At 41.7% G+C, this 25,140-nt stretch overlaps 2 protein-coding genes across 2 annotated transcripts in view; one reads left to right on the forward strand and one right to left on the reverse strand.

The window, feature by feature from the left end:
* HSF2BP (heat shock transcription factor 2 binding protein) overlaps nucleotides 1–1,395 on the reverse strand; it is a 30,804-nt gene extending 29,409 nt beyond the window's left edge. Inside the window, exon 1 of the mRNA XM_057378904.1 lies at nucleotides 1,335–1,395. Within this exon, the coding sequence (XP_057234887.1) occupies nucleotides 1,335–1,370 (36 nt within the window). The 5' untranslated portion in view covers nucleotides 1,371–1,395. The remainder of the gene's footprint in view (nucleotides 1–1,334) is intronic.
* Nucleotides 1,396–2,364: 969 nt separating this feature from the next.
* On the forward strand, nucleotides 2,365–24,938 carry RRP1B (ribosomal RNA processing 1B). The gene is made up of 16 exons (XM_057378901.1): nucleotides 2,365–2,596; nucleotides 6,650–6,732; nucleotides 7,618–7,675; nucleotides 8,390–8,475; nucleotides 9,471–9,532; nucleotides 10,921–11,050; nucleotides 12,401–12,465; nucleotides 12,958–13,121; nucleotides 13,350–13,444; nucleotides 14,239–14,336; nucleotides 14,787–14,806; nucleotides 15,218–15,346; nucleotides 16,025–16,767; nucleotides 19,589–19,735; nucleotides 20,467–20,533; nucleotides 21,591–24,938. The coding sequence occupies exons 1-16, from the start codon at nucleotides 2,464–2,466 to the stop codon at nucleotides 21,779–21,781; spliced, it is 2,271 nt and encodes a 756-aa protein (XP_057234884.1). The 5' UTR covers nucleotides 2,365–2,463; the 3' UTR covers nucleotides 21,782–24,938.
* The last annotated feature ends 202 nt before the right edge of the window (nucleotides 24,939–25,140 follow it).

Below are 25,140 nucleotides of genomic sequence, written 5' to 3' on the forward strand. Positions count from 1 at the left end.
AAACATGTTTAACACATTTTGAYTAAAACACCATTTAATATACTTTCAGAAAGCAAAGTAATATCTTAGTAGTGTTTTGCACTGCATTGAGAACAGTGCTGAAAAAATGAGATATTTTATCACATCTTRTTCCAGAGGAAAGAGGGTAACAGAACAAAACTGCATTTCCCACAGGTACAAAATGTGCAATCCCCACAGCCTTCTCAAGCCCAGACACCTAAGACAAAGAGAGGCCATCCTTTCCAACCATCCCCTACAATTCTTTCTGCTTCCCTGCTGAATATTTCCTTTCAGTTCCACTTCCTATTTTATTTTATTTTTCTTCTCAGTTGTCTTTCAAAGACAAACAGTTTTGGGACAGGTAAGTCCCACCTTTGCTGGTTCAGAGGTATCAGAGCTGCCATGAAGGTATGGAAGAAAGACTTTGCTTTAATTTGAACTCGAAGCTCAAAGTTCCATTTACAAAGTGCATGTGGCAAAGTTTGTACTGCCAAGTAGCAGCACATGACCTGACTCTAGAAGAATTCAACTCATCCAGGTCTCAAGAAAGCATGGAAYAAACACATGGGAACAGGAGATGGTAGAGGAATGTCACCTGCATGTCAGCAACCATAACACTGAGAATTCAGTATTGCTCAGACTTACAGAGCAATAAAATGTAAAGGAACMTAAAAATAGCTCTGTTCACTAGCAGAAGCTGAATTCAAATAAAAAACACTGTGAATACCAGGTGTTAAGATATGAAATATACAGTAAGGAGACAATTCTCATTTATAGTTCCCACTGTAGGCACAGGTCTTTGCAACACTGTTACAACAGACAAGTTTTATTTTCTGTTTAAGCAGCGACCCAACATCTCTCTGCACTACAAGAGTATGTCAAAGGCAAATACAGACAGTGGAGAACAGGATGTTTCTGTCCAGTCCTCACAGTAACAGCAGGTGCCTGGATGTAGGAAATTTCATTTCAGTCCCTGTAAAGTTTTTTTTCACAGAGGTTAAGTTATGCAGCTGAGCTCATGGCCTGGTGTGAGTCCAGCAAAGGGAATCCCCMTTCCCTGCCAGGCCAAGGGGGGTTGAACAGGGCAGAGCTCCCAGCTGGCCATGAACCGCCACTGCCACTCCTCACCACCCGGGATGCCTCTGGCACCACTCTACAGCCCCACCATGGCCCCCTCCACCAGCGGCCCCGCCATCGCCCCCTCAGGACCCCACAAGGCCCAGGACCACCACACAACTCAACTCCCCCCCATTCTTCCTTCCCCTTCGCAAGGACCCCCGGGCCGGGCCCGGCCTCAGAGCCAGCCCTGAGCGCCCCCGGGCCGCTCGCGATACCTGCGTGTCGCCAGCGAGGCCGGCGCTGCGCCACATCGCGACAGCGGCGACAACGGCGACAGCGGCGACAGCGGCGTCGTGCGGGAAGGGGCGTGCGGGAAGGGCGTGAGGGCGGGAACGGCCGCGCCATGGCCACGCCCCCACTGTGGTCACGCTCTGCTCCGATTGGACGAGCGCGTTTGGGGCGTGGTCTGGGCGTGGTCTCGAGGAAGRCTCCGCCCCCAACTCGCCCGTATAAGTCCTGGGGTGGCAGCGCGACATTAGCGGGACATCGTCGTACAGCACCGGGATAACGCCGGGACAACACCGGGCTGCAGGGGCCGGCCAGAACAGGGCAGGGTTGTGGGGAGCTGCAGCCCGGCCCTGGTGTGGTTTCGGTAGGGCTGCCGCAGGGTAGGAGGGCTCTGCAGGGGAATCCRGACAGGCTGGATTCATGGACCGAGGCCWGTTGTGAGGTTCARTAAGGACAAATGCTGGGTTGTGCACTTGGGTCACAACTCCTACAGTGCTACAGRMTGAGGCAGAGTRTCTGGAAAGCTGCCTGGRGGKAAARRRMYYKGGRRKKSCSSKYMRMMRGRSYKRAWKRRSMMMSKKKKSCCMRGKKGSCMARRARGSCMRKKGKWMCYKGSYTKKKKYMMCMRKWRKKKKGSCMRSMRKWMCMRGRMMAWKRMYKKKSCYYYYKKSYKGRMMMYKGKGRRGSCMMMMCYWSRRWKSYKSSKYCMAKTYYRGGCCCCTCTATTCRCGAAGGACGTGGCACTCAGTGCCATAGTCTGGCTGACACCGCGGTGATCGGTCCGTGCTTGGACTTGACGATTTCGGAGGTCTTTTCCAGCCTTARTAACACACAACCCTCGGTGATCYGTGGGRTGCCCGGAGCGGTGGGGGAGCCCCGGGGGMCCCCGGCCGGTGCCTCCCGTTCGCCTGCTGGTGCCGTTGAGTCCCGAACTCCGCGGCGCCCATCCCGCCTTCCACCCCGGCGCCCATCCCGGCGCTCCGCCTTCGCTGCGGTGACGGCAGAGCCCGGCGCCAGTGACGGCATCGGGCAGAGCCCAGCGCGTTGCGGGCAGGACGGGCCGGACCGGGCCGGGAACGGGAACGGGACGGGAGCTCTCCGGGGCCAGGCCGGGCCATGGCTCCCGCGGCCGTGCAGCCGCCCGAGGTGCAGTTCGCGCAGCGCTTGGCCGCCAACGAGAAGCGCATCCGCGACCGCGCCCTCAAAAAGCTGCGGGGATACATCGACGTGCGCACCCGGCGCCCCGCCGGTACGGACAGGGGTGGCCCGGGGGCCGGGGAGATCGGGACAGGGACCGGGATCGGGACGGGGACAGGGACAGGAACAGGGGACAGGGATAGGGACAGGGGACAGGGTTCGGTGCCGTGGCGGAGCGGCGCGGAGGCAGCGGCGGCCCCGGCGGGCGGGCGGCATGGAGAGGGAAGCACCACGTGTGTGCCCAGAGCCCGGCCCGCCTCCTTGTGCGTTCTTCTCGGGTTGTTTTTTTTCTTTATTATTTATTTATTTTTACTTTACACATTCTCTTTTTCCTTTACTTTTTTTCCCCCGTTATATATATATTTTTTAAAAAACTTTTGCGCTCGTCTTTCACCATGTATATGCACGTGTTGTCCCGGTGCTGCCGCAAACGCAGCCCCAGCACCCGGGAACGGAGRGACTCGTGGGTCATCGCCCGGGAAGTGTCTCCGGGTTTTTTAGGGGMTGGAGGGCTCGGGAAGGATCGGCTTGGACCGGGAAGGGTCTTGCTGGCAGTATTAACAAATCTGGGATGGGAGCAGGATGGCTCATGAGCTCTCGTTCCCGAGGAACAGGGCGCAAATGCGCKGAACTGATCCAGGCTGGAAACATACGGAGCATGAAGTTTTATTTTCTGTTGTTTCTGTGGGGTGATCTCTRCCTCTTTCCATGAGTGATATTCAGGAGCATTGGAGGGAATTGAGGCAAGCTCGGGGGTGTTTCAGCGCTYGTGTAGTTGCAGCTGATTCTGTGTAGCTCATCTGGGTTACCTGTTGCCTCCACTTCGTGGTATCAAAAGATTTTTTTCCAAGTTTTTCCAAAGATTCTTCTTGGAGCTGTATATTGGCATCTTAGAACTAAGAATCTTGGAGTCAGTTTGAGTCTGGTAAGGCCAGTMTGAAGCTTCCTGCACCTGAAACAGCCTTCTGTGCAGAGTTTCCACATGGTCACAGGTTATTCCTATAGCTTACATTATATATAATAGATATAGTGTAATATATAATTTATAATGTATATGTTATTTATATAAAATATAGATATTATGATCTCCTTTATACATGTTTTATTGCCATATATTTAAATTATTATAATATATTTAAATTATATTATTGTATATTACACTTACATTTTATATATTAATATAAAGTATATCTATGGCTTTGTGGAACCAGCCTAGACCTGACCACGAGAACTAAACTGCAGTTGGAGTGCTGGTTGTACCTGAGTCAATTCCTTGAAAAGACAGTAGAATAGATTTAGTTTCTTCCCTTTCCAAGTAATATTTGACCTGTTAGCTACATCGGATAGGGAGAAGGGCACCTAGAGCAGCCTTAAGGGTCAGATCAGGGAGCCAAATAGTCGTTATCCCATTCCTGACAGTTAATACAGATCTAGGGATTGCCTTGGACYTAGGACAGTGTACATCATATACCTCCCAGGTACTTTCTGAGCCTACCACTATTCTTAGCTCTGGAGACTTTCTAAAGTGGGCTCTGTGCTCATTAGGGCTCTGTGCATCTCACTGCAAAGTGAAAATTCCTTGGAATTTTTTGGAAGTAGCCACCAGATGGACAGGAGTGTCCCTAAATGAGGGAAAAGGCTACCGGTTCACGTACTGCCTTAAGACATCGTGAAACCATCCCAGGAAGATTGCTCAGCTGGGCTGTGAACCTTCTGCATGTTAAAATCAGCCCACCAGGGAATGCAAATGAGTAGGAAACAAGGGTGACTGCTTTGCAGAGCTCTTAGATTTACTTGCTGGTAGGTATATTGAAACACAGGTTAACTGCTTTGGGCTTGGAGAGAAAGATTGTTGAGGAGAGAGGGTGTTTTTTCAGTTATTTCTAAATTAGGAACCTTATTATCCATCCAGTGTTCTGAGAGGGATGAGGCTCACACATCAGGCAACCTGAGTGAGATGGCTGGGAGAGCTTCTTCAGAGGGCTGAATTTTCAGCRAGAAGGCAAACTTTGTGGAAGGCATAGAGCTAGAAAATGAATTGATGAAAGAATAGTAAACAGAAATAGCTTCTAGTAAAAAAGGAAAGATTTCTGGGGGGTTTCCTATCCCACAGAGCTGCACTTAACTTGGGCCCAGAGCTAGAAAGGATTTACATAATTTCCACTTTCCTGTGTAGATCTGGTCAAKTGCAATTATCTAGAATAGGAAAAATTGTAACAAATTCCATGATAGCAGTGTCAAAGCAGCCTCCACCCCCAAACAGAAACGCTGACAAGGTTTGCATTAAAGTGGCTGGGAGTGGTTGTAACATGTTAATCCCAGCTCCTGCAATACTTAGGAACAGAGTTACTGGGCATAGGGATGGTTACAGTTCAAACCCTAAAGCCAAAATCTTTCTCGGGGTAGCTTTAAGGTGAAGAAGGCCTTCAGTTTTGTGCACTGTGGTTGCTAATACAATGTATTCCGTTTTTAAAATAAACTTACTTGAATGATTATTATTTGCCAGCTGTGGCTGGGGACGACACATAAAGTTGGAAAAGAGAACACACAACCTTGGAGCTACTCTTTTGAGCCACTAGGATAAGAAACTTGCTATAAAACCCTTTGGTTAGTCCCATGTCAAATGGACACAGAACTGACTAGAACACTTTAAAAAGCCCTGTATGAATGAAAAGCAACCTCATGAAAGTGTTTTCTTCACTCAAAGATTGTGAAGCACTGGAACAGGCTGCAGTGGAGTCACTGTCCCCAGAGGGATTTAAAAGATGTGTAAATGTGGCACTTGGGGACATAGCTTAGTGGTGGTCTTGGCCATGATTTTCTGACRGTCTTTTCCTACCCAAATAATTCTGTGATTCAATTCTGGGAACTCCTGAGCCACATTTATAGATAATGGGTGATGCCTCTGTGTGATGCCTCTCTGGAGCTAATGATGGCTGTGAGGTTAAACCTGCCTCTTCCCACTATTATGTCACATACTTTTCCCTTAAGAAATGTTATTAATTTTAATATTACAATGAATATTGAATGATTAATCAGATTGTTTTGTATTCTGTCTTAACATTACTATCAAGTCTAAGTKAAGTTTATAATTAGTGCTTAATATTACTTAATATTGCATATTTCCCTCACTTCCTTTCTTTTTAACCAAGCACAATTGCAGATGATTCCACTAATGTGTTTGCMGGTTTTTTTGTCTGAGTGATAATTGCTTCCAAATTATTTGCTCCAAGGAAAAGGTGCACTATTTAGATCTTGCACTGAGTCTCAGGCTTTTTTGCCAAGCAGACATCTGACACAGCAATCTTTTTGGAACAAATTTGAGCTTACTGAAGATGATGACCTTTTCAAAGTGATKTTTCCTGAAATTACTTGGGAGTACTTAATAGGCCAGAGTTTGAAAATAGCTGTGGTAGGTCATTGTAACTGTGTTGTAACAGTGTACTGTTGTAATTTTAATTCGCAGCAATGTAGTTGGTGTAATGACAATTCCAGCTCTTGAGCAGTTATTACTGACTTCTCATGTAGAATTTTCCTTCTGTAATGTGAAAATATTCTTTGCTGCAAAATTCAGGTGTTACTACATCTCAAGACTAACTGTATTGGAAATATTTTCATTATAGTTACTCAGGCTCTTTGATTATRCAGTTTCATGCAGAAATAAATGTATTGATTGCTAGAAGTATATTCTCTCACAACAAACACCTAGCAAAGAGTAAAACTATTGGTAAAGTGAGACTTTAAATTAAATAAAAACAAATCAAACAAAAACCTTTCCCTTTCTTGTAAAAATAGGTCTGATAACCTCATTAAAAATTTCTTTCTGACTTGRTATTAAAAATCTGCAAGAGAGTTTTATCAGAATTATCTTGGTACTCAACTCACTTGTGATTGCTTTGAAATCTTTATTGTTTCTTAAGGTAGAGGCTTACAGTCACGGAATCATGTTCTATACCAAATTGCCTTCCAATTAATGTGCTAACAGTAGGAACCAGAACAAAATAACAAAAACAAAGAAAGCAGGGAGCAAAGGGAATTTAATGAAAATACTTTGGTGGAAATATGTGGTTTTTTTCTTTTCATTCAGACTTGTTCTGTACTCTAGGTGGCTTCAGCCAGGAAGAGCTGCTAAAAATATGGAAGGGCCTTTTCTACTGTATGTGGATGCAGGATAAACCTCTGCTTCAGGTATGGTAACTGGGTTTATAATTGCTTGAGTGGGTCTCTCCAAAATACACTTTAGGAACATACTAATTTGGAATTGGGAAAATTATGTTTTCTCTTTTTTTTTTTTTTCCTTCTTCTGCAGCCCATTTTGTGGCACCTGCAGAAGGAGAGGTGGCTGTAACTTGGTGATTAGAACATGAAYAGATCATGTCTGGATTCACCTTCAGGGGGACAGGTGTAGCTATTTACCTTTCAAAACCAGATCTCAAATAGATGTCTCATGAAATGTAGATTTGGTGGAACCAGAGCAGGTTGCCCTTAACTGCAGSTGCAACATTTGTTCAGACTTTAGTGTGAAACTTTCACACATCCTTTTCCTTTGTTAGTTCAGTAGCACTTCATCTACTACCASCTTTGTCCCTGCTGCATATTTTTGTCAACTTCTACTAGTTTATCTCCGTGCTTTCCAAAGTTCCTACCTGGTTTTGGAGTACCAGCTCTCAGTAACCTCATTTTTCAAATCACTTGTCTGCATGAGCAAGGTTGATCTCACACATAGCCCAGACAGCTCCACAGAGCTGTGGAAAGCARTGTCCTGTAAGGTTTACATCATTTGTTAATTCAAATACAGGGGATTCTTCTCCTAATTTAATATTGCCTGCTTGTCAAAAAGATGATTTGTTCAAATACCTGGTGAAATGAACAGGTTTTGATAGCCTGTTCTAGCTGACCTAGGCCCAGTGGAAGGATAACTGCAGTACTAAAGCAGCTTTTGAGAGAACCTTTTTTTTTTATTTTGAGAGATGTTTTATGAACGTCATACTTCTTGCTGTTTGCTGATATTGTGTTTAGTGAGGAGACCAAACTCCAAAACATGCTACACTAACTATATTTATTTACTTTTAGGAGGAACTTGCAGCCAATATCTCTCARCTTATCCACGTGTTTCAGAATACAGAGGCTCGTAAGTACTATTTAATTATCTAATACTGTTTAATGATCTAATTATCTAGCTCTAGAAGTGCTTCAGTCTTTGATTATTCCACTGTCACAGTGCCAGAATAAAGACAGGCAGATAGGGTGTTGTTTTGGTGGTTTCTTTCTTTTCTTTTTGTCCAAGTGGTGTGTGTGATTGCATTAAGGGAGAAATGAGCTGMAGTTTTTTCCTGGCTGTTGCAGGGGAAGAGTTGTATCTTCAGTGTGATACAGGTGAGACTTTGCAGGACAGGTAGCAAAACAAACTTGTCCCCTTACTGCTCCATTTTGTATAGACTGTTCTGTGTATTTCTTGCTCAAAACCAACCTTGTTTCATGAGCTGTTAAGCCCCTGCTATTCAAAATGTTCATGAAATGGAGTACTCAGTCAATGCCAAAACTTGCATGGGTAGAGATGAGTGCAGGATATGTATTTTGTTCTACCTTATGTGTATATAGCACAAAATAGATACAGATCTGTCCCTGGAATTAAACTTGTTTTTAAAGATAGCTGTGTGCCTTTTCTTGTGTTGTGCTCAAGTTTAATTCATGCTTGTACCAGTTTCAAGCCTGTCCTCCCCTAGCTCTGTCCCTGTCCCTAGGAAGATCCTAGGGAGCTGCATCCCTGTCTTGAGACTCTTTCAGGTGGGCAAAACAGCCCACTGTGCCAGACATGCAGGTGTTTTTCCTTGCTCCCTTGCAGGACACCTGTTCATCCAGACATTTTGGCAAACAATGAACCGGGAATGGAATGGGATTGACAATCTGCGTCTGGACAAGTACTACATGGTAATAATGCACCTCTTGGGGGTGTTTTGTTCTAGAAAACACGTAGTGCTGGTGCTGGAAGGCAGCTTTGTACATGCACTGGTGTGTAAGAGAAGACAAGGGGCCATCTTCTTGAGCCATTGTAAGAGATGTTTGTTTTAAAGGCCTTCTCTCACCACTGCAAACCTAAAAGCCAGTACAGCTTATATCATGCTCAAGTGCTTTCCCTTCTAACACAGTGATTTTTCTCKTTGATTTCTGTATTGGAATATCAATGCTTTTTCAAGGGACAGTRTATCAACATCAGTTATTTAGATTAGACTGTTTAAAGACTCTTTTATGAGTCTGCACTAGAACCCAGTAAAGTACCACCAGTAAAGTCTCCACTGCAGTACTTTCAGTTATCAGAATTCTTTCTGTAGGAAACAGAGTATTAAAACAAGTACTAAAATCTTAAAAAACATACCTTTGTAAARAACAAAATCCCATTTTCTTCTTCGAAAGAAGTTAATTGCAAGCACATTCATTGGTGATTTTTCTTTCCCAATATTAGCAGATGTAAGTTATTTCAGTAAGTGAAGTATTTTGAGGCAGTTGAATGTAACCATTTTACATATTTTACATATAACCATTTTACATACATCTTAGTGCAAGTTTCAAGTAAATTAAATTATTATTGTTATCGTCTGTCCCATATTGTTGAGCCAGTTTAAGGTGTGGCTTTTCTAAGATTTGGCAGCACTTAATGAAGAAGTCGGGGATGAAGCAAGAGAAAGCTGAATAGTAGAAATGGGCATGGATTTTTCTGTGCTTAGCATATGAAAGTAGTTTGTTGCCTTTTTTGCTTCACAGCACCCTTCTGTTGCTTTACATGATAGTCTGTCAAAATGTTCATGTGAGGCAGCTTCCACCTTGTGCTAAAGAGGTTTACCAAGAAGTCTGTTCATATTACAGTCAGAGTGACTGCTTTACCTGTTTTCATAAACAACATACATAACAGGATTTCTGCTTTGCAGCTGATGCGTCTGATTTTGAGGCAATCCTTGGAAGTGCTGAAAAGAAATGAATGGGATGAGGGGTAAGCAGATTTCTGAATGTTGTTGCATCGTAAACAAATTGCCCAATTTAACTTTATCAAATAAATTTTCCTTTTGTAGATTTTTTTTCATACATGGCACTGTCATGAGGTCTTTACATTAAGGCTTATTTATTCTTCATATTCCTTACTTTAGTAACATAGTCAGCTGTTACACTTTCATTAAATAAAATACAGTATTTTATGTATTTCATTTCCTGATTTAGCCAGAAGAGCTGTCAATGAAATATCACCTGCAGAGAGACTGGACAGGGAACCCGCATCCCAGAAAAATACAAAAAAAGGGAATTTTTTTTTAATTTTGTATTTTTTATTGGCTGCCACTTTTTAAAATTTTTATTTTACTGTGTTTAATCATGGTGACTTCTCTTTTGATAAGTCAGAACCCTTTAATTGTAAACTAGCTTCCTATTTGGTTTATACATCATCGTTTTGTTTGTATTTCTTCCATATTCTATTAAAAGACAAATAATTCCAGTCATTTGCTCTGTCTAGAGCTCTTGTGCCACTTCTAAGTCTGTTGTCTTTAAACTGATGAAGAARTTTGAGTTTTAATTGAAAGGGCTCAATAACCCAGTGTTAAACTTATCCTTTCTCTGTTTTGCRTTCTGAAATGTGGRATGCACACAGRCATRTTTTTGTGGAARCAGGAAGGAATTCAGAGCTAAAGGATRCTCCATCCCTCTTTTCTACCTTAGTTTGACACTGGGTAAATGCCCTCAATTGGAAGAGATTAAAATGTTCCTTGACAGGAGCAGAAGGTGTGGGAGGAGTTTTGATAAGGCTGAAGCCCATCTTCCCACACACATGGTCACCCAAACTGATCTCTTACGAGTTTTCTTATGGCGTTGCTCTCCATCTTTCACTGGAGAACCTGCATGAAGAAAGAGGCAGTGTGGGAAGAGAGGGTCATGATTCCTTTCTTTGCAGAGTGAGGGAGCTCAAGAACTGCCTTTCCCTCTCAAGTGGAGCCGAGAAGCTGCCTAGCATGACTTTCTTTTATCTTGTCTTTTAAAATCCTTTTGAAGAAAGGTGTATTGAAGTAAAATTGAAAGAATTTTTATGGGTTTTCAATATTTTGAATTCTCTTTGGGAGTGGAAATATTTGTTCTGGGCAAAATTGCAGGAGGTCCTAAAGAATGCCAGGGGAGAAAGCTTGGCATATACAAAGCTTCAGTTTCCTGAAAGATAGCACTGATAGGCTTCAGGGAAAAGAAATAGGAAAAAAACATCAAATTGGATAGCTGTCCATAACAAAAGAAGTRGTAAAGCTGTGAATCACTAGAGTTGTTTTCAAGCCAAATAAGACATGAGCAATTGAATATCAGTATCTTGTTCTTTTCTTTTCCTCTTCATTATTTTGTTTTCAGTCTAGTTGGACCGTTGCTGCAGCTACTAATGAAAGAAATTATGGACCCAGACAGCAATTCTCCCACTGGGATAAAGTTCCATTTAATTGATATCTATCTGGATGAATTGGCTAAAGTTGGTGCAAAAGAGGTTAGAAAATACTTTGTCATTTTCTTCTTGATTGATGTTAACTGTAGCACGCAGCATTTTAGAAGAAATATGGTTTTTAGCTTATGTAATTTCTGATGGTTTTAAATGTATCATAACAACACTGAGTCAGCATGAAGAAAGTGACATAAAAGTTATGCTTTTACTTTTATTCATGTCTTTAACAGTGAGAATATGGTAGTTTCTCTCAAGCTCCTGAGTACCACTATGCTGCTCCAAATTGAGGTTGGAAAATAGCAACTGGAGAGTTCAGAAGGGACTCAGTGTAATTTTCCTTATGTGAACTTGTTTTCCAGCCTTTGCTTTTGCAAAGGCTGACATAAAGCCTACTCTTGGCTYATTGTGTAACACCTAAATGGAGGAGGAAAATGAGCTTTCACAGTTGTCTAATATTTTCTTATTGTTTGTGCATTGTGCAGTTTACCCTCCACATCCAGATGTTTGTTTTGCTGGTGACATCTGTCTTGCTCTGCTGTGTGTTGCTGTGGCAGTTAATTTGTGACCCTTAATTTTGGCTGCTGTTCCAGTGGTGCAGCGTGTTCAGCARCAAAGCCAAAGAGCATTTCTCCTGTTCCTCCACCCTTCCTGCTGCCCCACGCTCATCCTGGGCTCCTTCTCAGTTGCCTCCCTTTGTCTCTGGCCTCTGATACTTCTCCTTGCAATGGRCAAAGCTGTCAGCAATTTTCCATTCCTATTGAAAGCAATCCTGCCTGCAGGTTTTGTGGTTCTGCATTATGGAGTAAGACATAGAAGATGTCTGCACCAGAGAAGGGCCAGCACTTCAAACCCCAATCACTTCTGCRGCTCCACAGTCACACAACTGTAGCTAAGCCACTCACAGGAAGCCTGGGGAGTSAGTCCCCTAGACTATTTGAAATCACAGATGATGTTCATACATTGAATTTTGACGGGAAGCGCTACTGTAGCTGATAGTAGTCCAAGCAGCCCTGTTAAGAAAAACCCAGATCTTATTTTTGTCTGCTACAGACTTTCTTCGGAAAAACACGCRAAATTATTTAAGCTTTCTCTGCCTCATGGTTCCATATCTAAAATAAGAAGCTTTGTTTTATTTCTGTAGTAAGCAGAATAAAGTCTGTGGGGCAGTCAGTGTTTTTATAATACTTCCAGGGAATATCTGGGAGTTAGTGGTAGCAAGAGTAACAAAAAGGCCCCTGGATACCCCTGCCAGCTGGAATTAGATAATGTGCTGAAAGACTGTTAAAGAAGATCCCCCAACACCAATTCCTGTGCAAACACCAATATTGAAGGAATTTCAGTGTACATACAGTATTTTTTGTACTCACCTCTTTTTTTTTCTTCCTAATCATACAGCTCACAGCAGACCAGAATCTCAAGTTCATCGAACCTTTCTGCAAAATTGCTGCCAAATCAAAGGAGTAAGTTTAATGAAAGGATAAATACTTTTTAAGAATTKAGAAACTCTGAATATGGTAATAAATGGATCAAATGGTCATAATTTCAGAATATAAAGAGGGGTATTTTACCAGCAATGTGCAGAGTCATTTGAAGATAAATCATGTTTATCAAAGCTGTAATCTCTGTGGATTTATAAGAACTATATCAACCTCTCTTGGTTAATTTGTCCAGTTATTTTAATTTACTAATGTRAAGAGCAGCTGAGTTGCTTCTTTGCCATGTAATATTGGTCAGCATATAAACRGTGAAATATAAGAGGAGGACATTAGCAGGGCACTGTTGGGATTAAAGAACTTCTGCTTAGGGAGTAACAGGGACACTTTCATCATCTGAAGAACTCAGTGTTCTTCCACTTTCTTACCCATTTCCTCTCCAATTTCCACTCAAAAAACATGAGAGGGGAGGGTGTTTATGGCGTGCCTTTGGTCTCACCCTGCTCTCCTGTGACACAGTCGGTGTGTGCTCCATGCTGTGACCTCCGGCATCTTTGAGATGATCTTGGATCAGTCCCCGTTCGCCATCGAGGACCTGATGAAAGAGCTGGGTACCAACRGTGATGAGGAGGATCTCTCTGAAGAAGGCAAACAGGAAAATGAAGAGGTGCTAGAAACCAAAGGTGAGGAGGGAGTTCTAAATTGCCCTGGTAAAGGTTGCTAGGATGGAAAAATCTGTTTCTTGCAAATATGTTTCTGCTCTGAGCCAATCAAACACGTGTTCAGGGTGTTGTAAGGATAATTGAGTTTTCCCATCTTCCCTTCAGGTGTGCTTAACAAAGCTTGTTCTTTTGGAGTCACTATTTCAAACAAACTAAGCACTAATATTCAGTGTTTTTTTTCTGTAATAGCACACAGATGTCTGTCAAGAAAATCAGCACAGAGCTCTGAAAAAACAGRGGATATAAATGAAAATGCTGATGATGGGGTCGGGACTGTTCTTCAGGTTTGTGGCTTATTTGCTCTGTTATTGATACTTCTGTCTTTTTCCCCATCCCTTTCAAGAGGTGCAGAAGTAAAGGGTGTTAATGGGTCAATGTTAGAAAATTTTAATCTCCTTCTGGTGTAATGTGAGGTGATATTTAGGTAATGTGTGTTCTGTGAGTGGTAGTGAAATAACTCCCATGTCTAAATTCCTCTCTCCTCTCTCCCATACCTTCTGTTTTCTGCTCCTCCCTTCCTGTCTCAAGAGTTTAAAAATGTGTGCTAAAAGCCTRGTCAGCATGAGTGGGGAAGCAATCAGCCTGAATTTCACTGACAGTTAATGATGGGATACATAGGAGAGAGGGTTATGTGTTACAGTTTGGGTTTCTAGACCCATGGCCAGTGCAGTGTAGTGGTTTTGACAGTTCCTCCCATCAAACACTCATACAGGTAGATAAATTTCATGCTTCTGTGGCTTTTAAGCAAGAATTAGGGCATGACACACTTTAAATCTGATATTTAGCTAAATATTTATGKAAGTTTTGAATTGGGTTGGCTTTTCTCTTGAGTAAGAATTAAGGTTATGAACATTTGAAAAAGTGGTACCAAGTTCAGCTGTTCTGTTAATGAAGCAACCATCTGTGCAAGCCAGTGGGTGAAGGCAGTTATGTTTGTGAAGGGGGCGTAAATTTCAACAAGATGGGTATCTTTACAGTTTACCTATTGAAGTTAACACTTGATATATTGGTGACACGAGTTGTGCTGGATTATCTTGTGGGTAAACTAAGAAAATCTGTGTTGTACTTCCCCCAACAGTTTGATTACAAGGCTGTTGCTGACAAAATCTTTGAATTTGCAAGCAAGAAAAATACACCTTCCCTGAACAGAAAGCGGCTGTACAAGCTGGTCAAAAAGTGAGTTCTGCTGACATACACCTTGTCCTAAACAACTTCCATTTGGTCTCTGTCCAGCCTCTCTTGTCCTGGTGATAGTGTCATGCTGTTYCTCACTGGTACCCAGACAGCTGCAGCCAGCTGAGGTTTATCTGCACAGATTTATCTGCACAGGGCGGGCTTGTAAGGCAGGATGGGACATCAGGTTGTGTGGGATGCAAGGAACAGATGCAGAAAAAAGGTTAAATTGCTGTTTACTCAGTACTTTCAGTGATTTGGTTTGAGTTTGGGAGTTTCTGAGGCAGATCTCTTCTGAAGTGGGTTCTTTGTAACTTCCTATGCAAAATGTGTTGGTTCTATTTTGACAAAAACATATAATAAGTACAATGATGCTGTTCTGCTAGTGTTATTAATGGTACTAAACCAGGAATAACATTTTGTTTTTTCTTTTCTCCCTTCCTCCACCTCCAGGTTCCAGGACTTAGCAGAAGGTAAGGAATGAGCAGCAGACTGAGAGAGTAGTTATTTTCCATTAAATTATATGTAATGCTCTCATACAATGTGTATTGGAATTTTTTTTCTCTCTTTTTTTAATGTGTCTTTCAAGAATATTGTATTGGGAGTTTTGTAGGTTTTTTAAAGCTTGTTGAGACACATTACACTTTTTTRGTGAGATGCCCAAATTCCTTTCACAATTTGAGTAGCACTGTACTTTGTCCTTAAATGACAGATGATKATTTTTGCTTAAACAAAGAGTAATYGGTCRTATGGTTTTCTTTAAGGTTGGGCGGGGAAAAAGAARTTGTTTTTAATGTTCGTATGAGTTATGCTGTATGTGAATAGCATAACTGTTCATAGAAGTAGGACTCTTCATTTTCTGATACTTTATCCTTCCTCAACAGGAATCTTCCCCCAAGATATTCCTGAAGATGTTTCTACAGATGAAGACGATGACGACGAATTCGGCAGGCGAAAGCGAAAGAAAAAGACTGTCAAGCCTTGGCAGCAAAATGAGCTGGAAAAAGTGAAAGGTAAGGCAAGATCAAGATTTGGAAGACAGACAATCTGCAGCAGCTTTTGCTGTTTGGCAAAGTGTCAGATACAAGCTGTTCGGAGGAAGGCAACACTGTTGTTCAGGATGTGCTGATTTGTATCCTGTTGTGATGAAGGTTGAACGTGAAATTAACTTCTCTTTGAAAGTGATGGGAGTTCTACCAATTCTGAGGCAAGCATCACCTCAAAAATTTCAGTCAAAAGCAGACCTGGAAGCAGCTGTTTGCATTGCTCCTTTGAGTAGTTGCACTTACTGTAGGAAAGCAGAAACATGGCAGTTGTAGAAGAGGATGAATGTTAAGAGTGTAAGAAYTTGGGGATGTTGGACTACTGAACCCCTGAGTTGCCCTTCTGATGGGCTTAGCAGGTGGTAATAACAACTCTTTCTAGAGATGGTGCTATGAAAAATAGGGTTACCGCAGGGAATGGTTTAGGTCTTAGCTGTGATTAAGCAAAATTAGCTAAGTATTAATTAGTCCAGATGTCAGCAGACTGCAGTGTCCCAAGCAGCTGTAAGAGTCAAACTGTTGTGCAGGCTGATAGCAGGAAAATAATACACCTATTTTAAGAGAAAAGAACAGAAATAGAATTCAGTTGTTGTAAGCACCTTTGTGTTTCACATRTGTGTWATGGCATTCTTTTTGGGATGGGTTTAGAGGATAAAGAAGAGCTGTCAAGTGTGAAGGTGCCATCAGGTCCCCAGAGGAAGAGGAAAAAAAGGAAGAAGAGGGACAGACCAAGTGCTGATTCTGGAACAGTGGATGGAAACTGTGATGAGGGAATAGCTGAAACATCTGGATCTAATGCTTCTAGCCAGGAAAAGGTGCCAGAAAATAACAAGGAGAGGAAGAAAAAGAAATTGCTAGTAAATGAGGCCAATGAGACCACAAATGTATCAACTGACACCAGAGAAAATCGCAGTATGTCTGTGCAGAACAGTCTGACTGACGCAGAGCAGAGTAAAAAGAGTCAATTGAAGAAAATTAATCCAGAAGTGCAGGATGTTCCTGCAAAACYAGCGTGTCAGAATGGACCAGCTCATGCCAGTGCAGCAGAGGATGTCAGCCCATCTCTCACACTGTTACCTCCTAAGGCTGTGAAAAAGAAGCATAAAGCAGAGGCTGTCCTGGTGAATGGGGATCCCCCTGTGCAGCAGACTGACCAGAAACCCAACAAGGAAGGCTTGCTGAAGACCCTGCCAAGAAAGGCAGKGGCTGAATCTGCACCCTCCAGAAAGCTCACACTGAAGAAAAAGACAAAGTTAGTTGGTTTGGAAGGGATGAAAGTCTCCAGTCAGAACACAGCAACGCTGAAAAAGAAGAGAAAAGTGAAAGAGGTGCTAAACTCTGTTGAAGCCAATGGCRTTCTGGAGACTGTATGCAAGAAAAGCAGGAAGGTGGTATGTACATCTCATTCTTTTCCGTGTCTGCTTCAGGAACTGTCAGGCTCATTTTCAAATTTGGCTTTAGCTTTCTGATCATGGGGCTGCATGGGCTGCATTCTGATATTGTCATGCATTGTCACCAAAAAAAACTCAATTCCCCAGAAATCCAYGCACTGCTACCATGTCACATCCTCCTGTGCGACAGCACTAAATCCTGTGCCAGCCACTCAGCTGGAAGAACCCATCTAGCTGAAAATGGGGATGTTAAGGGCAAGATGGGGTTGTCTTTTTTTTTTTCCCTTTTGTGCCTGGGTTAATTAATCTTGTGCATTGAGCCTCTGGTTGAGCTTTACAGCATGCTTACAAAGGGCATCATATTTTGACAAAACAACGAGAAATGGGAAGGTGGAACATCCCTTCTGCAGCAGCAGCAGCACACACATAGATTAGGATAAGCTCCTTGTGAAACTGCCCACAGCAATTCCAGGAGTGGCTTCTTTTGCTYGCTCACTGCTCCATGCTAAACAAACTGATCAGGCTGTCTGGGGAAAATATTTGGGGAAAGAGAAAAGACACTGGAATAGAGAATATGACACTGTGACCTTTCATGTAGTCAGTGCCTGTGTGATCATACTTATGAATGGTGCAGTTTTTTTATAAAGACAAAACTATTTTTTCACTAGGAAGGTCTGATTGTAGACTTCTTAAAAAATGTATGCCTTGCAGTTTGAGAACAATCTATTTATTCCCCAGCACCTTCTACCCCCATTTTCTTGTTGGCAATAAATAGAACAGGTTTGATTTTTCTCAATGATTTGAGAGTCAAAAGTCATTTTGCRCTATATAGTTTTGATAGTGTGGCTAAGAGAGAGTACAGGAGTTCTTCCCTCCAACCACTGAAATTCTTTTTAACTCCTCATWTCCCATGTGCATATTTACCCTAACACATTCAGGGGTTTAGTTATATTCTTGGAAGTCTTGCTRACAACTTCACTTTGGTGGAAGAAARATTCATAAAGCACAAATGAGATTATGAGTATTAAAAAAAGTGCATGTTATGATCCTGTGAGCTAACCTCTGAATTAAGTTTAAAACTGGAATTATTTAAGTAGTGCAGCCTTGTATATGAACTTGATGTAACTACTCAGTTCTTCATGGGAGAAAAATTGCATTTTGAAATATTGCTTAAATAGTAATGAAATAACTTTGACATTTTCTATTTGTTGATGATAAAGTGCTGAGAGGGAAGAGCCGAAAGGTTTCTCTCTTCCCACTATTCAAACTGCATTTCTCTCACTGCCAGGCTTTCAAAGTAGGAACCATTGGCTTTTTAAAAAAAAATTGTCTCAATATTCCATTTTGCATACCTTTGTCTATAAAAATTTAGTTTTTAAGAAAATACAGTTATGCCAGTCTCATCTCTTTCTGTTAAACTTTGCTGCAGGTAATCAACAGGTTCCAAGACCTATGMTAGAATCAAGATAAAAAGTTTCAGCGTTCAAGAAATGAGTTGTTGGCACAGATTAAGTGTAGGCACTGAGGGAAAGGCAGCAGCACAACCCCAGCACTGGCCTCTTAGCTGTCGAGACATGGGCTAATGGGTCACTCTTCATATGTTGAATTCCAAAGAAATTATGGCATTTTCTGCTTCTTGCCCAGTCCAGGTAGTTGTGTGTGTATGTTTGTTGAGAGGGAGGAGAGGGATGGACACAAGGAGAGATACTTGGAAGTTGAGTCAGGAGGAGAGGGAGAGTATTGAYATAAGAAAGAAAAAGGGTAAAGCTAAAATGCACAAATGCAGAGGAAATAAGGCTTTGCTGATTTTGTTTTCATTGCTTGAGAAATAACAGATTGTTTTATTTCCTGGTTTTAGTTATGTAATCTTGGCCCTGTGCCCAGGAATGAGGGGCATGTTTTGATTCTTGATTTCAAGGACAACACACACCTCCAGAGAATTAGCTTGAAATATTCAGAGTGAGGAGGAGGAGGAGAAGGGGAAAAAAAAGGCAAGATCAGCATTATTTCAGAGTTGTCTCCACCATTCAGAAAGCTAAAAGTCTTGTGGTTTTTCTCTTTATTTAAAGCACAAGTGATTTTCAAATCAAAAGAGTCCATATCCCCTGGACATTTTCCACAGCTTGTCAGTGAATGCTTTYGGAATTCCATGTCTGTGGATTGATGAGAAGCATAACTGAACTTCCTTTCACTACAGATTACAAGTATCTGACTAGTCCACAGACAGCAGGTTAGAAAGCACTGCCAGTGCAGGTTCTAASAATTGCCTTGTGCTGAAGACAAGAATTGCTTTAAATGCCATAGAAGTAAGAATTTGAGGCATCAAACTAGTAGCATACACAATAGCTGGATTTCTGAGAGTATAGTCAGATTTCATACTCCATTTTTTTCTCAAAAGTTTCTATCTTAGCCCAAAGCTGTGTTTATTCATTTGTCTCATCYTACTCATCCAGAGGTACCACAGAAGAGTTCTTGCTTATGATGAAGTAAAAAAAAACAATAATTTGTGCGCAGGAGAGCTGAATCAATTGCAGAGTATCCTCATGCACATGGAGAAATCGTGTTTGCTTGCACTCTGATGGGCTTGATAAATCTATTGCAAGTTCTTCCTTCTGTGCTTTGCAATGACTTTCCTATTTCTGCACAGAACTTGCCTTGAACTTCTGCTTTCAATCATGCTGATTGCAAAATTACCTGCTGAGAGTTAACCTTGATGATTAGCTGATGTGAGTGTGTGTGGGGTCAGCACTGATCACTGCACCAGGTATAGTTAACTGCAGTAGTTTGTACTGAAGTATTTTTACTCTTCCCRCCTTTACAGGAAAGCAGTGCTGCTCTGTCACCATTAAAGAAAAAGAAAGTGAAACCAGGAAGTGATTTTGTAAAATTTGAAAAATCAACTGTACCAAAGGCAGTGTTCTTCAGGAAAGCCAGAAGCACCATCTCTTCCACCAGGACATCCATGCAGGTGAGGTGATCTCACAAAGGGCAGCTGAGTCTGGGGACAAGTCTTCCCAAGCAACCTCCCCAGCAAAGGGTGTGACCTCACTCAAACTGTCTTTTCCACTCTGTGTTAGTCTCCTAAAATGAGCAGATAGAACTGGAAATGCTGATGCATTTCCCTGTAGACAGAGTCACACGTGGCTTCAGAGTTTCAGAAAATTAGTTGTAGATGTCTCTGAAATCTCTTCTTCTTTTCCTGCTTCCAGCCTTCTTGTTGAACACACAGCATTCTGAATCTGCTCATTTCACAARAAAGCAAAAGCATAAACTGACTTTCAGTCTTGCAAAGGAACTTTGAGCCTCCATTTCTTTCATTTGTGGAAAGTTGAAACAGTACAGGCTTTAAAAGACTCCCTCTTCCTTAGACCTTTTTAACATAAAAAGTTTTTCAAGCCCTCCTAGCAGTTTGAGGCCTGAGTGCAGTGGGGCCAGTCTGTTTAACACACAAATACCTTCTTGTTTGTTGTTGAATTATGTAATGACATTAAGGAGAGTATGTGATTTCTGCACAAATGGAATATGTTTGCTTTTGGCTAGAAAAACACTGCTATTTTAACAGGGGTCAATGCCAGAGGATTAGGGCACTTCTAAACCAAATGAAGGAAGTAGGCTGCTTTATCATCAGGGGGATGCAGGTAAAAGAACTCATAGCATTGCCTCAGAAATCTTATTTCATGTCTTTATTTTGCTTTATAGCTGAACAAGTTGCAGTCGCCCAGCTCCAAAAGAGTCACATTTGGCTTGAATAAAAACATGACTGCAGGTGAGTCTGATATGTGGGTATGTCCACAGTCTCTCTGGTAGCTGAGGGACGGGGAGACTGTACAYACTCATACACCTCTATAACTGGATGATTCTGACCCTCTTTTATCTCAATATTTGTATATMGTTTACAAACCCTCCTCAAGTTTCTTTCCAGAGGAGATGGTAAARTTTAGGACTTTCAGCCCTGCAGCTAGACTTGAGCAATTCCAAGGTTGAGCAATTCTTGCTGCATTAGTGACCTGCAAAAGGAGTCCTATGTTTGAAAAACTGCAGCAGGGTGATGGACTTGCCTTCCTGAGCTGCCTGTTTGCAGAGCACCTCTGAGGGAAGCACGTGCACTTCACAGTCTTCATTGCTCACTTCTGTTTCCCGAGGCAAATGTGCTGACACACAGATAAAATCAGACTTTGTAGTAGCAAAGTTTTCTTTTTATCTTGGCTGCCTGTGGTTTATTAACAGTCACAAGTAGATAAATGTCACTTCTCTTCTGCAAGCAGTGTTTTCCTTGTTAAATAAATGTCTTGCTCCATAGTGTAGAATTATATTCCATGTATTCATTTAACTATTTTTTAACTCTCTGGGGTACGCAATAGAAGTTCAAATTGAGAGCAGTGTATTTAGCAAATGTCCTTATGTTAATATAACCCAGTGCACAAAATGATAAATAAATGCCTCCCAGCTGGCAGAAGGGATGGCCAAGAGTCTCTGGARCTGTTTAACAGTCAGAGTAGAGACACTGTGATCTTTCAAACTCCAGTGTGGTGTTCTTCAGGATACCTGGAACACTTGTGTGTGAGGAAAAGTTCCAGAGTCTCTGGTGGTCTGTGGAACCACAGGGTGGGTTTACAGTGGATTGCAGTAGAGCCTGTTCCCCAAGGGACTCACTGAGAGATGTGCTTCACCACCTGCTGTTATCCCTGCCAAGTCTTAGGCTTCTGATCCTTGCTGGGCTTGAAGCTCTAACTCTGGCACCTAAGGCTGGGAAATTCCACATTGATGGATGGGCCCAGTTGTTCCAGGAGTTTCTTTTAACTTGTTGGCTTGTTTTTCAACAGAATTTAAAAAGACTGACAAAAGTATATTAGTGAGCCCAGAAGGACCCTCCCGTGTGGCTTTCAATCCTGAACAGAAACCTCGTCATGGGGTGCTGAAGTCACCCTCAGTGACCCCAGCAAGAGAGCCCCAAATGAAGAGACCATTTACTATGTCWGCTAAGAAAAGACCAACTGCTGTGGACTTCTTTTAAACCAACAGATGTGGCCTACTTTTGTACAGGACATTTTGCTAACCTAGAATGTTCTCTGGAGGTATTTTGAACTTCTTTATTTTTTTAAGTTAATACAAGTTGTATATACAAAATTCTGATTATGACCTGGCTCGTGGCTATTTTGAAACCACTTCAGCTCTACCTTGAAATACTTGTTTTGTCTATTTACAGAAAAGAAACAAARTCCAATCTCTGCTCAGGTTTGGTCTACAAAAAGTATGGTCTCTGCCCTTGTCATTCCCAAGAGAGTTGTCCATTTAATTAAGGAATGTTCAGGGTTTGATTGTTCCAGTGAATTTTTTTTTTGAGCCAGTGTAAGATAACTTGCACTTCATGCTGTTAAACTGTCTTTCATTGGACAGAGCTTAAATTGGAAAAAGGCAATGTAGATTTTAAGCCTACTCGTTCATGTATTTTTAAATTCTATTCTTTCATTTTTTGTGTGTCACCCCTGGCATCCCGTTAACTCTTCTGGAAATAMTGATTACCTCATGTCTCTGTTTAACAACAGCCGGACTTGGGTAACTTTGCAGCTAGCAAGTAAGCTTTCCCTGGGATAAGAAACCCCCCCTAGCTGCTGCTCAAGTGGTCACTGGTGCAAATAAATCTTCACAGCTGTTGCCTGCTGAGTTGGGGACAGGTCACCACATTATTTTCAGTAACACAAGTGCCAAAGCTGGCTTGGGCCTGTCACACTGTGAGCTGGCTCCTGTTCACTGAACTGAAATTCACGCTCTTGCACAGGAGAAATCTTTGGTCTTCCCCAGTCCCCACTGCTGCCTTTCTCGAAGGTCTGACAAGACTCCTGGTTTTCTGCTTTAGCAGCTGGTGTCACCACCCTGTGCCAGAACTCAGCTGTSATTCAGTGCATGAACCTCTGGCTGTACTGAAGTGAGCTAGATGGGTGTAGTGCATCTTTGGACAGGACACACATCTCACTGAAAGCTYTGGTGCTTCTCAGTACAGGGTGAAAGTTGATAGCCCAGGCAGCTTGGTTGTGTTTTTGATGCAGAATCAGATGTCCACTTGGCATTTCTTGGAGTTGGGTTTTTATTTGGATATTTTATTACTACTCTGCGTGTTTTGTTTTTCATTTGCTTGTTTGGTAAAGCTTGAGGTGCATTTCCGCAAGAGATCATTTATGTATTCTGAAGAGGAACAGTGAGGAGAGGGAGAGCAAATTAAAATAAAAACCTTTTCAATACAATTGGAAGATGTGAAACCTTTCTTTGGAAATTTTCCTTATGTGAATGAGGCAAARGCTTTGCAGCAGATCTCTGTGTTAGAGCTCAGTTTGGAAGCACAGCCTGGTGCCAGAGAAAAGCTGTTCATGAAGCTTCACACTAGTTATTTCTGTAGTCCTGTAAGAAAGAGGGTGAACCTGCTTCATTACCTTGTCTTAAGATAACTGGATTATCACTTAAATGAACTGGTAAATGTTTATTTACCTTCTTTAACCAGCAGAATTATATTTTGTGACATATTTGCATACTTCAGTGTTGTTTTTTACCAGTYGTTGATGTCCTCTGCCAGATTGCTCCTCATAGACAGCTGTATTGAAACTGTTCTTTTGTAGCTCATCTACAAATGCTTCAAATCTGGGGTACTTGCAGATTGCTCGTTGGTCTCAGCTGCTCAATTCTAATCCGTCCCAGTTCTCGCACAAACTTTGTGGCAGTCCATGGTTTGTGGTACTGCCGGAAAGTAATTTTGCTCATCTTTTCTCATTTACAGTGAAGGACTGAATTTCATTTGGTTTTGGTATTAGTCTAGGCTGTATCTGCTTCTGTGATCAATAAAGAATTCTGGAGAATACATTGATAAAAATTAATGATACTTGTTTGAGCAAGTATTGTTCATTTATATTTTAAAAAGCTCATTGTATATTAGCATAATGGATTTTGTTGACAAGATGATGGTAAGTGGGGTGTAACAGCTTGTTCAATATATTGTACTGTTACTTTGTCCTGTGGGTGAAAAGTCTCCTGTGGAATATGCATAAAACCATTTGTATTTGCATGGTTGTTAATGCCTCAGGTTGGAGATGCYGCATTCCTCCAAGGATAGAGATGTAAACAATCACTCCATGGATCTGATGTGCCCAGAAAAATCCAGGATCAAGACAGATTGGGGTTTGGTTTGGGTTGAGTTTGATTTGGTTTTAATACATACARCTGACTATGGAAATGTATTGATTGTCTGAATCTGTTTCTCTTGACTGTAGATCCACTGAACCTGTTGCTTGTCCAAATATTTGTTGCCTGCAGTGTTAAATGGAAAGGGCACAAATGGCAGTCAGGTTTTTGTCTAAAATTTTAATGATGTGATTCCTTGTTGCAATGCATCCACAATCCATTTGTGCCATGGAACTGGTGCAATGTTTTGCAAATATACCTATGAGGTGGGTATTGTCTTCAGTGGTGTCTGGAATTTCATTCAGGACAACTTTACAAACAAAATCCAATCACTGTCAATGCAGTTTATTCAGTATTGTTGGGTTAAATTTGAATACATTAACCCAAARTATTTGGGTAGTGACAACTCCAGGAAACATTGAAGACAGAAGAAAAAAGAAAGAGAGAAACCAACATGCAATATCCACTGCACAGACACAATGGTACTGTGAGGAGAGATTGGTAGGAAAGGAGAAAGGAAAACTCCTGTGACCTGTTTGATGTCACTTCATAGGTTTTTCCCACTGTTATTCCAGCTGCCAGCCATTCTCAGAGTCAAAAGTAATGTGGCCCAACTTTTAAAGGACAGTATTTTTTAATGATTGTCTCTGCATTTTTGTTACAAATCTGATCAACTTTGTATTTGTCAAACTCTAATCCTTTTAAGTTCTTCATAGCTTCAAGAGAACTCAAAAGCACAAAATTAATTCAGCAAGGCATGAAGTTGGAATTCCATTTCAATTATTAGAYATGCAAGATCTCTTCTAGTCTGTCAAAGCTGTGTGACTTGGAAAGCATCCAATGCCCTTTGTCATGAAATACCTGCATTGAGATTTAATGAGASGCAGGAAAAAAGGTATCATTTTATGTTCCTCTGCAAGAGCAGTGTTAATACAAATGCAGTGTCTAAGCATTACATCATTTAATCTAGTCCAATAAACCATCTTTTTTTCTGGACATTGTATTTTGGGTGAATTTGTGAATTTGTGAGATTTGGAGCATCTGGGGGGCCACTGGAAAGCACAAAGAAAGTTGTTCTTGCCGGGGTACACCTGCTATAAGTCTTCTCCTTTGATTTGTTAGTGTAAAGAGCCCATGCTGATGAAGATTCAGACACYTTTGCAGTAGGCTTGGGACAGGACATACCTGTTCATACACCTTGAA

Source organism: Malurus melanocephalus, unplaced genomic scaffold, assembly GCF_030028575.1.
Source record: "Malurus melanocephalus ecotype Western Australia unplaced genomic scaffold, MMel_1.1 scaffold_379, whole genome shotgun sequence".
NCBI lineage: Eukaryota > Metazoa > Chordata > Aves > Passeriformes > Maluridae > Malurus > Malurus melanocephalus.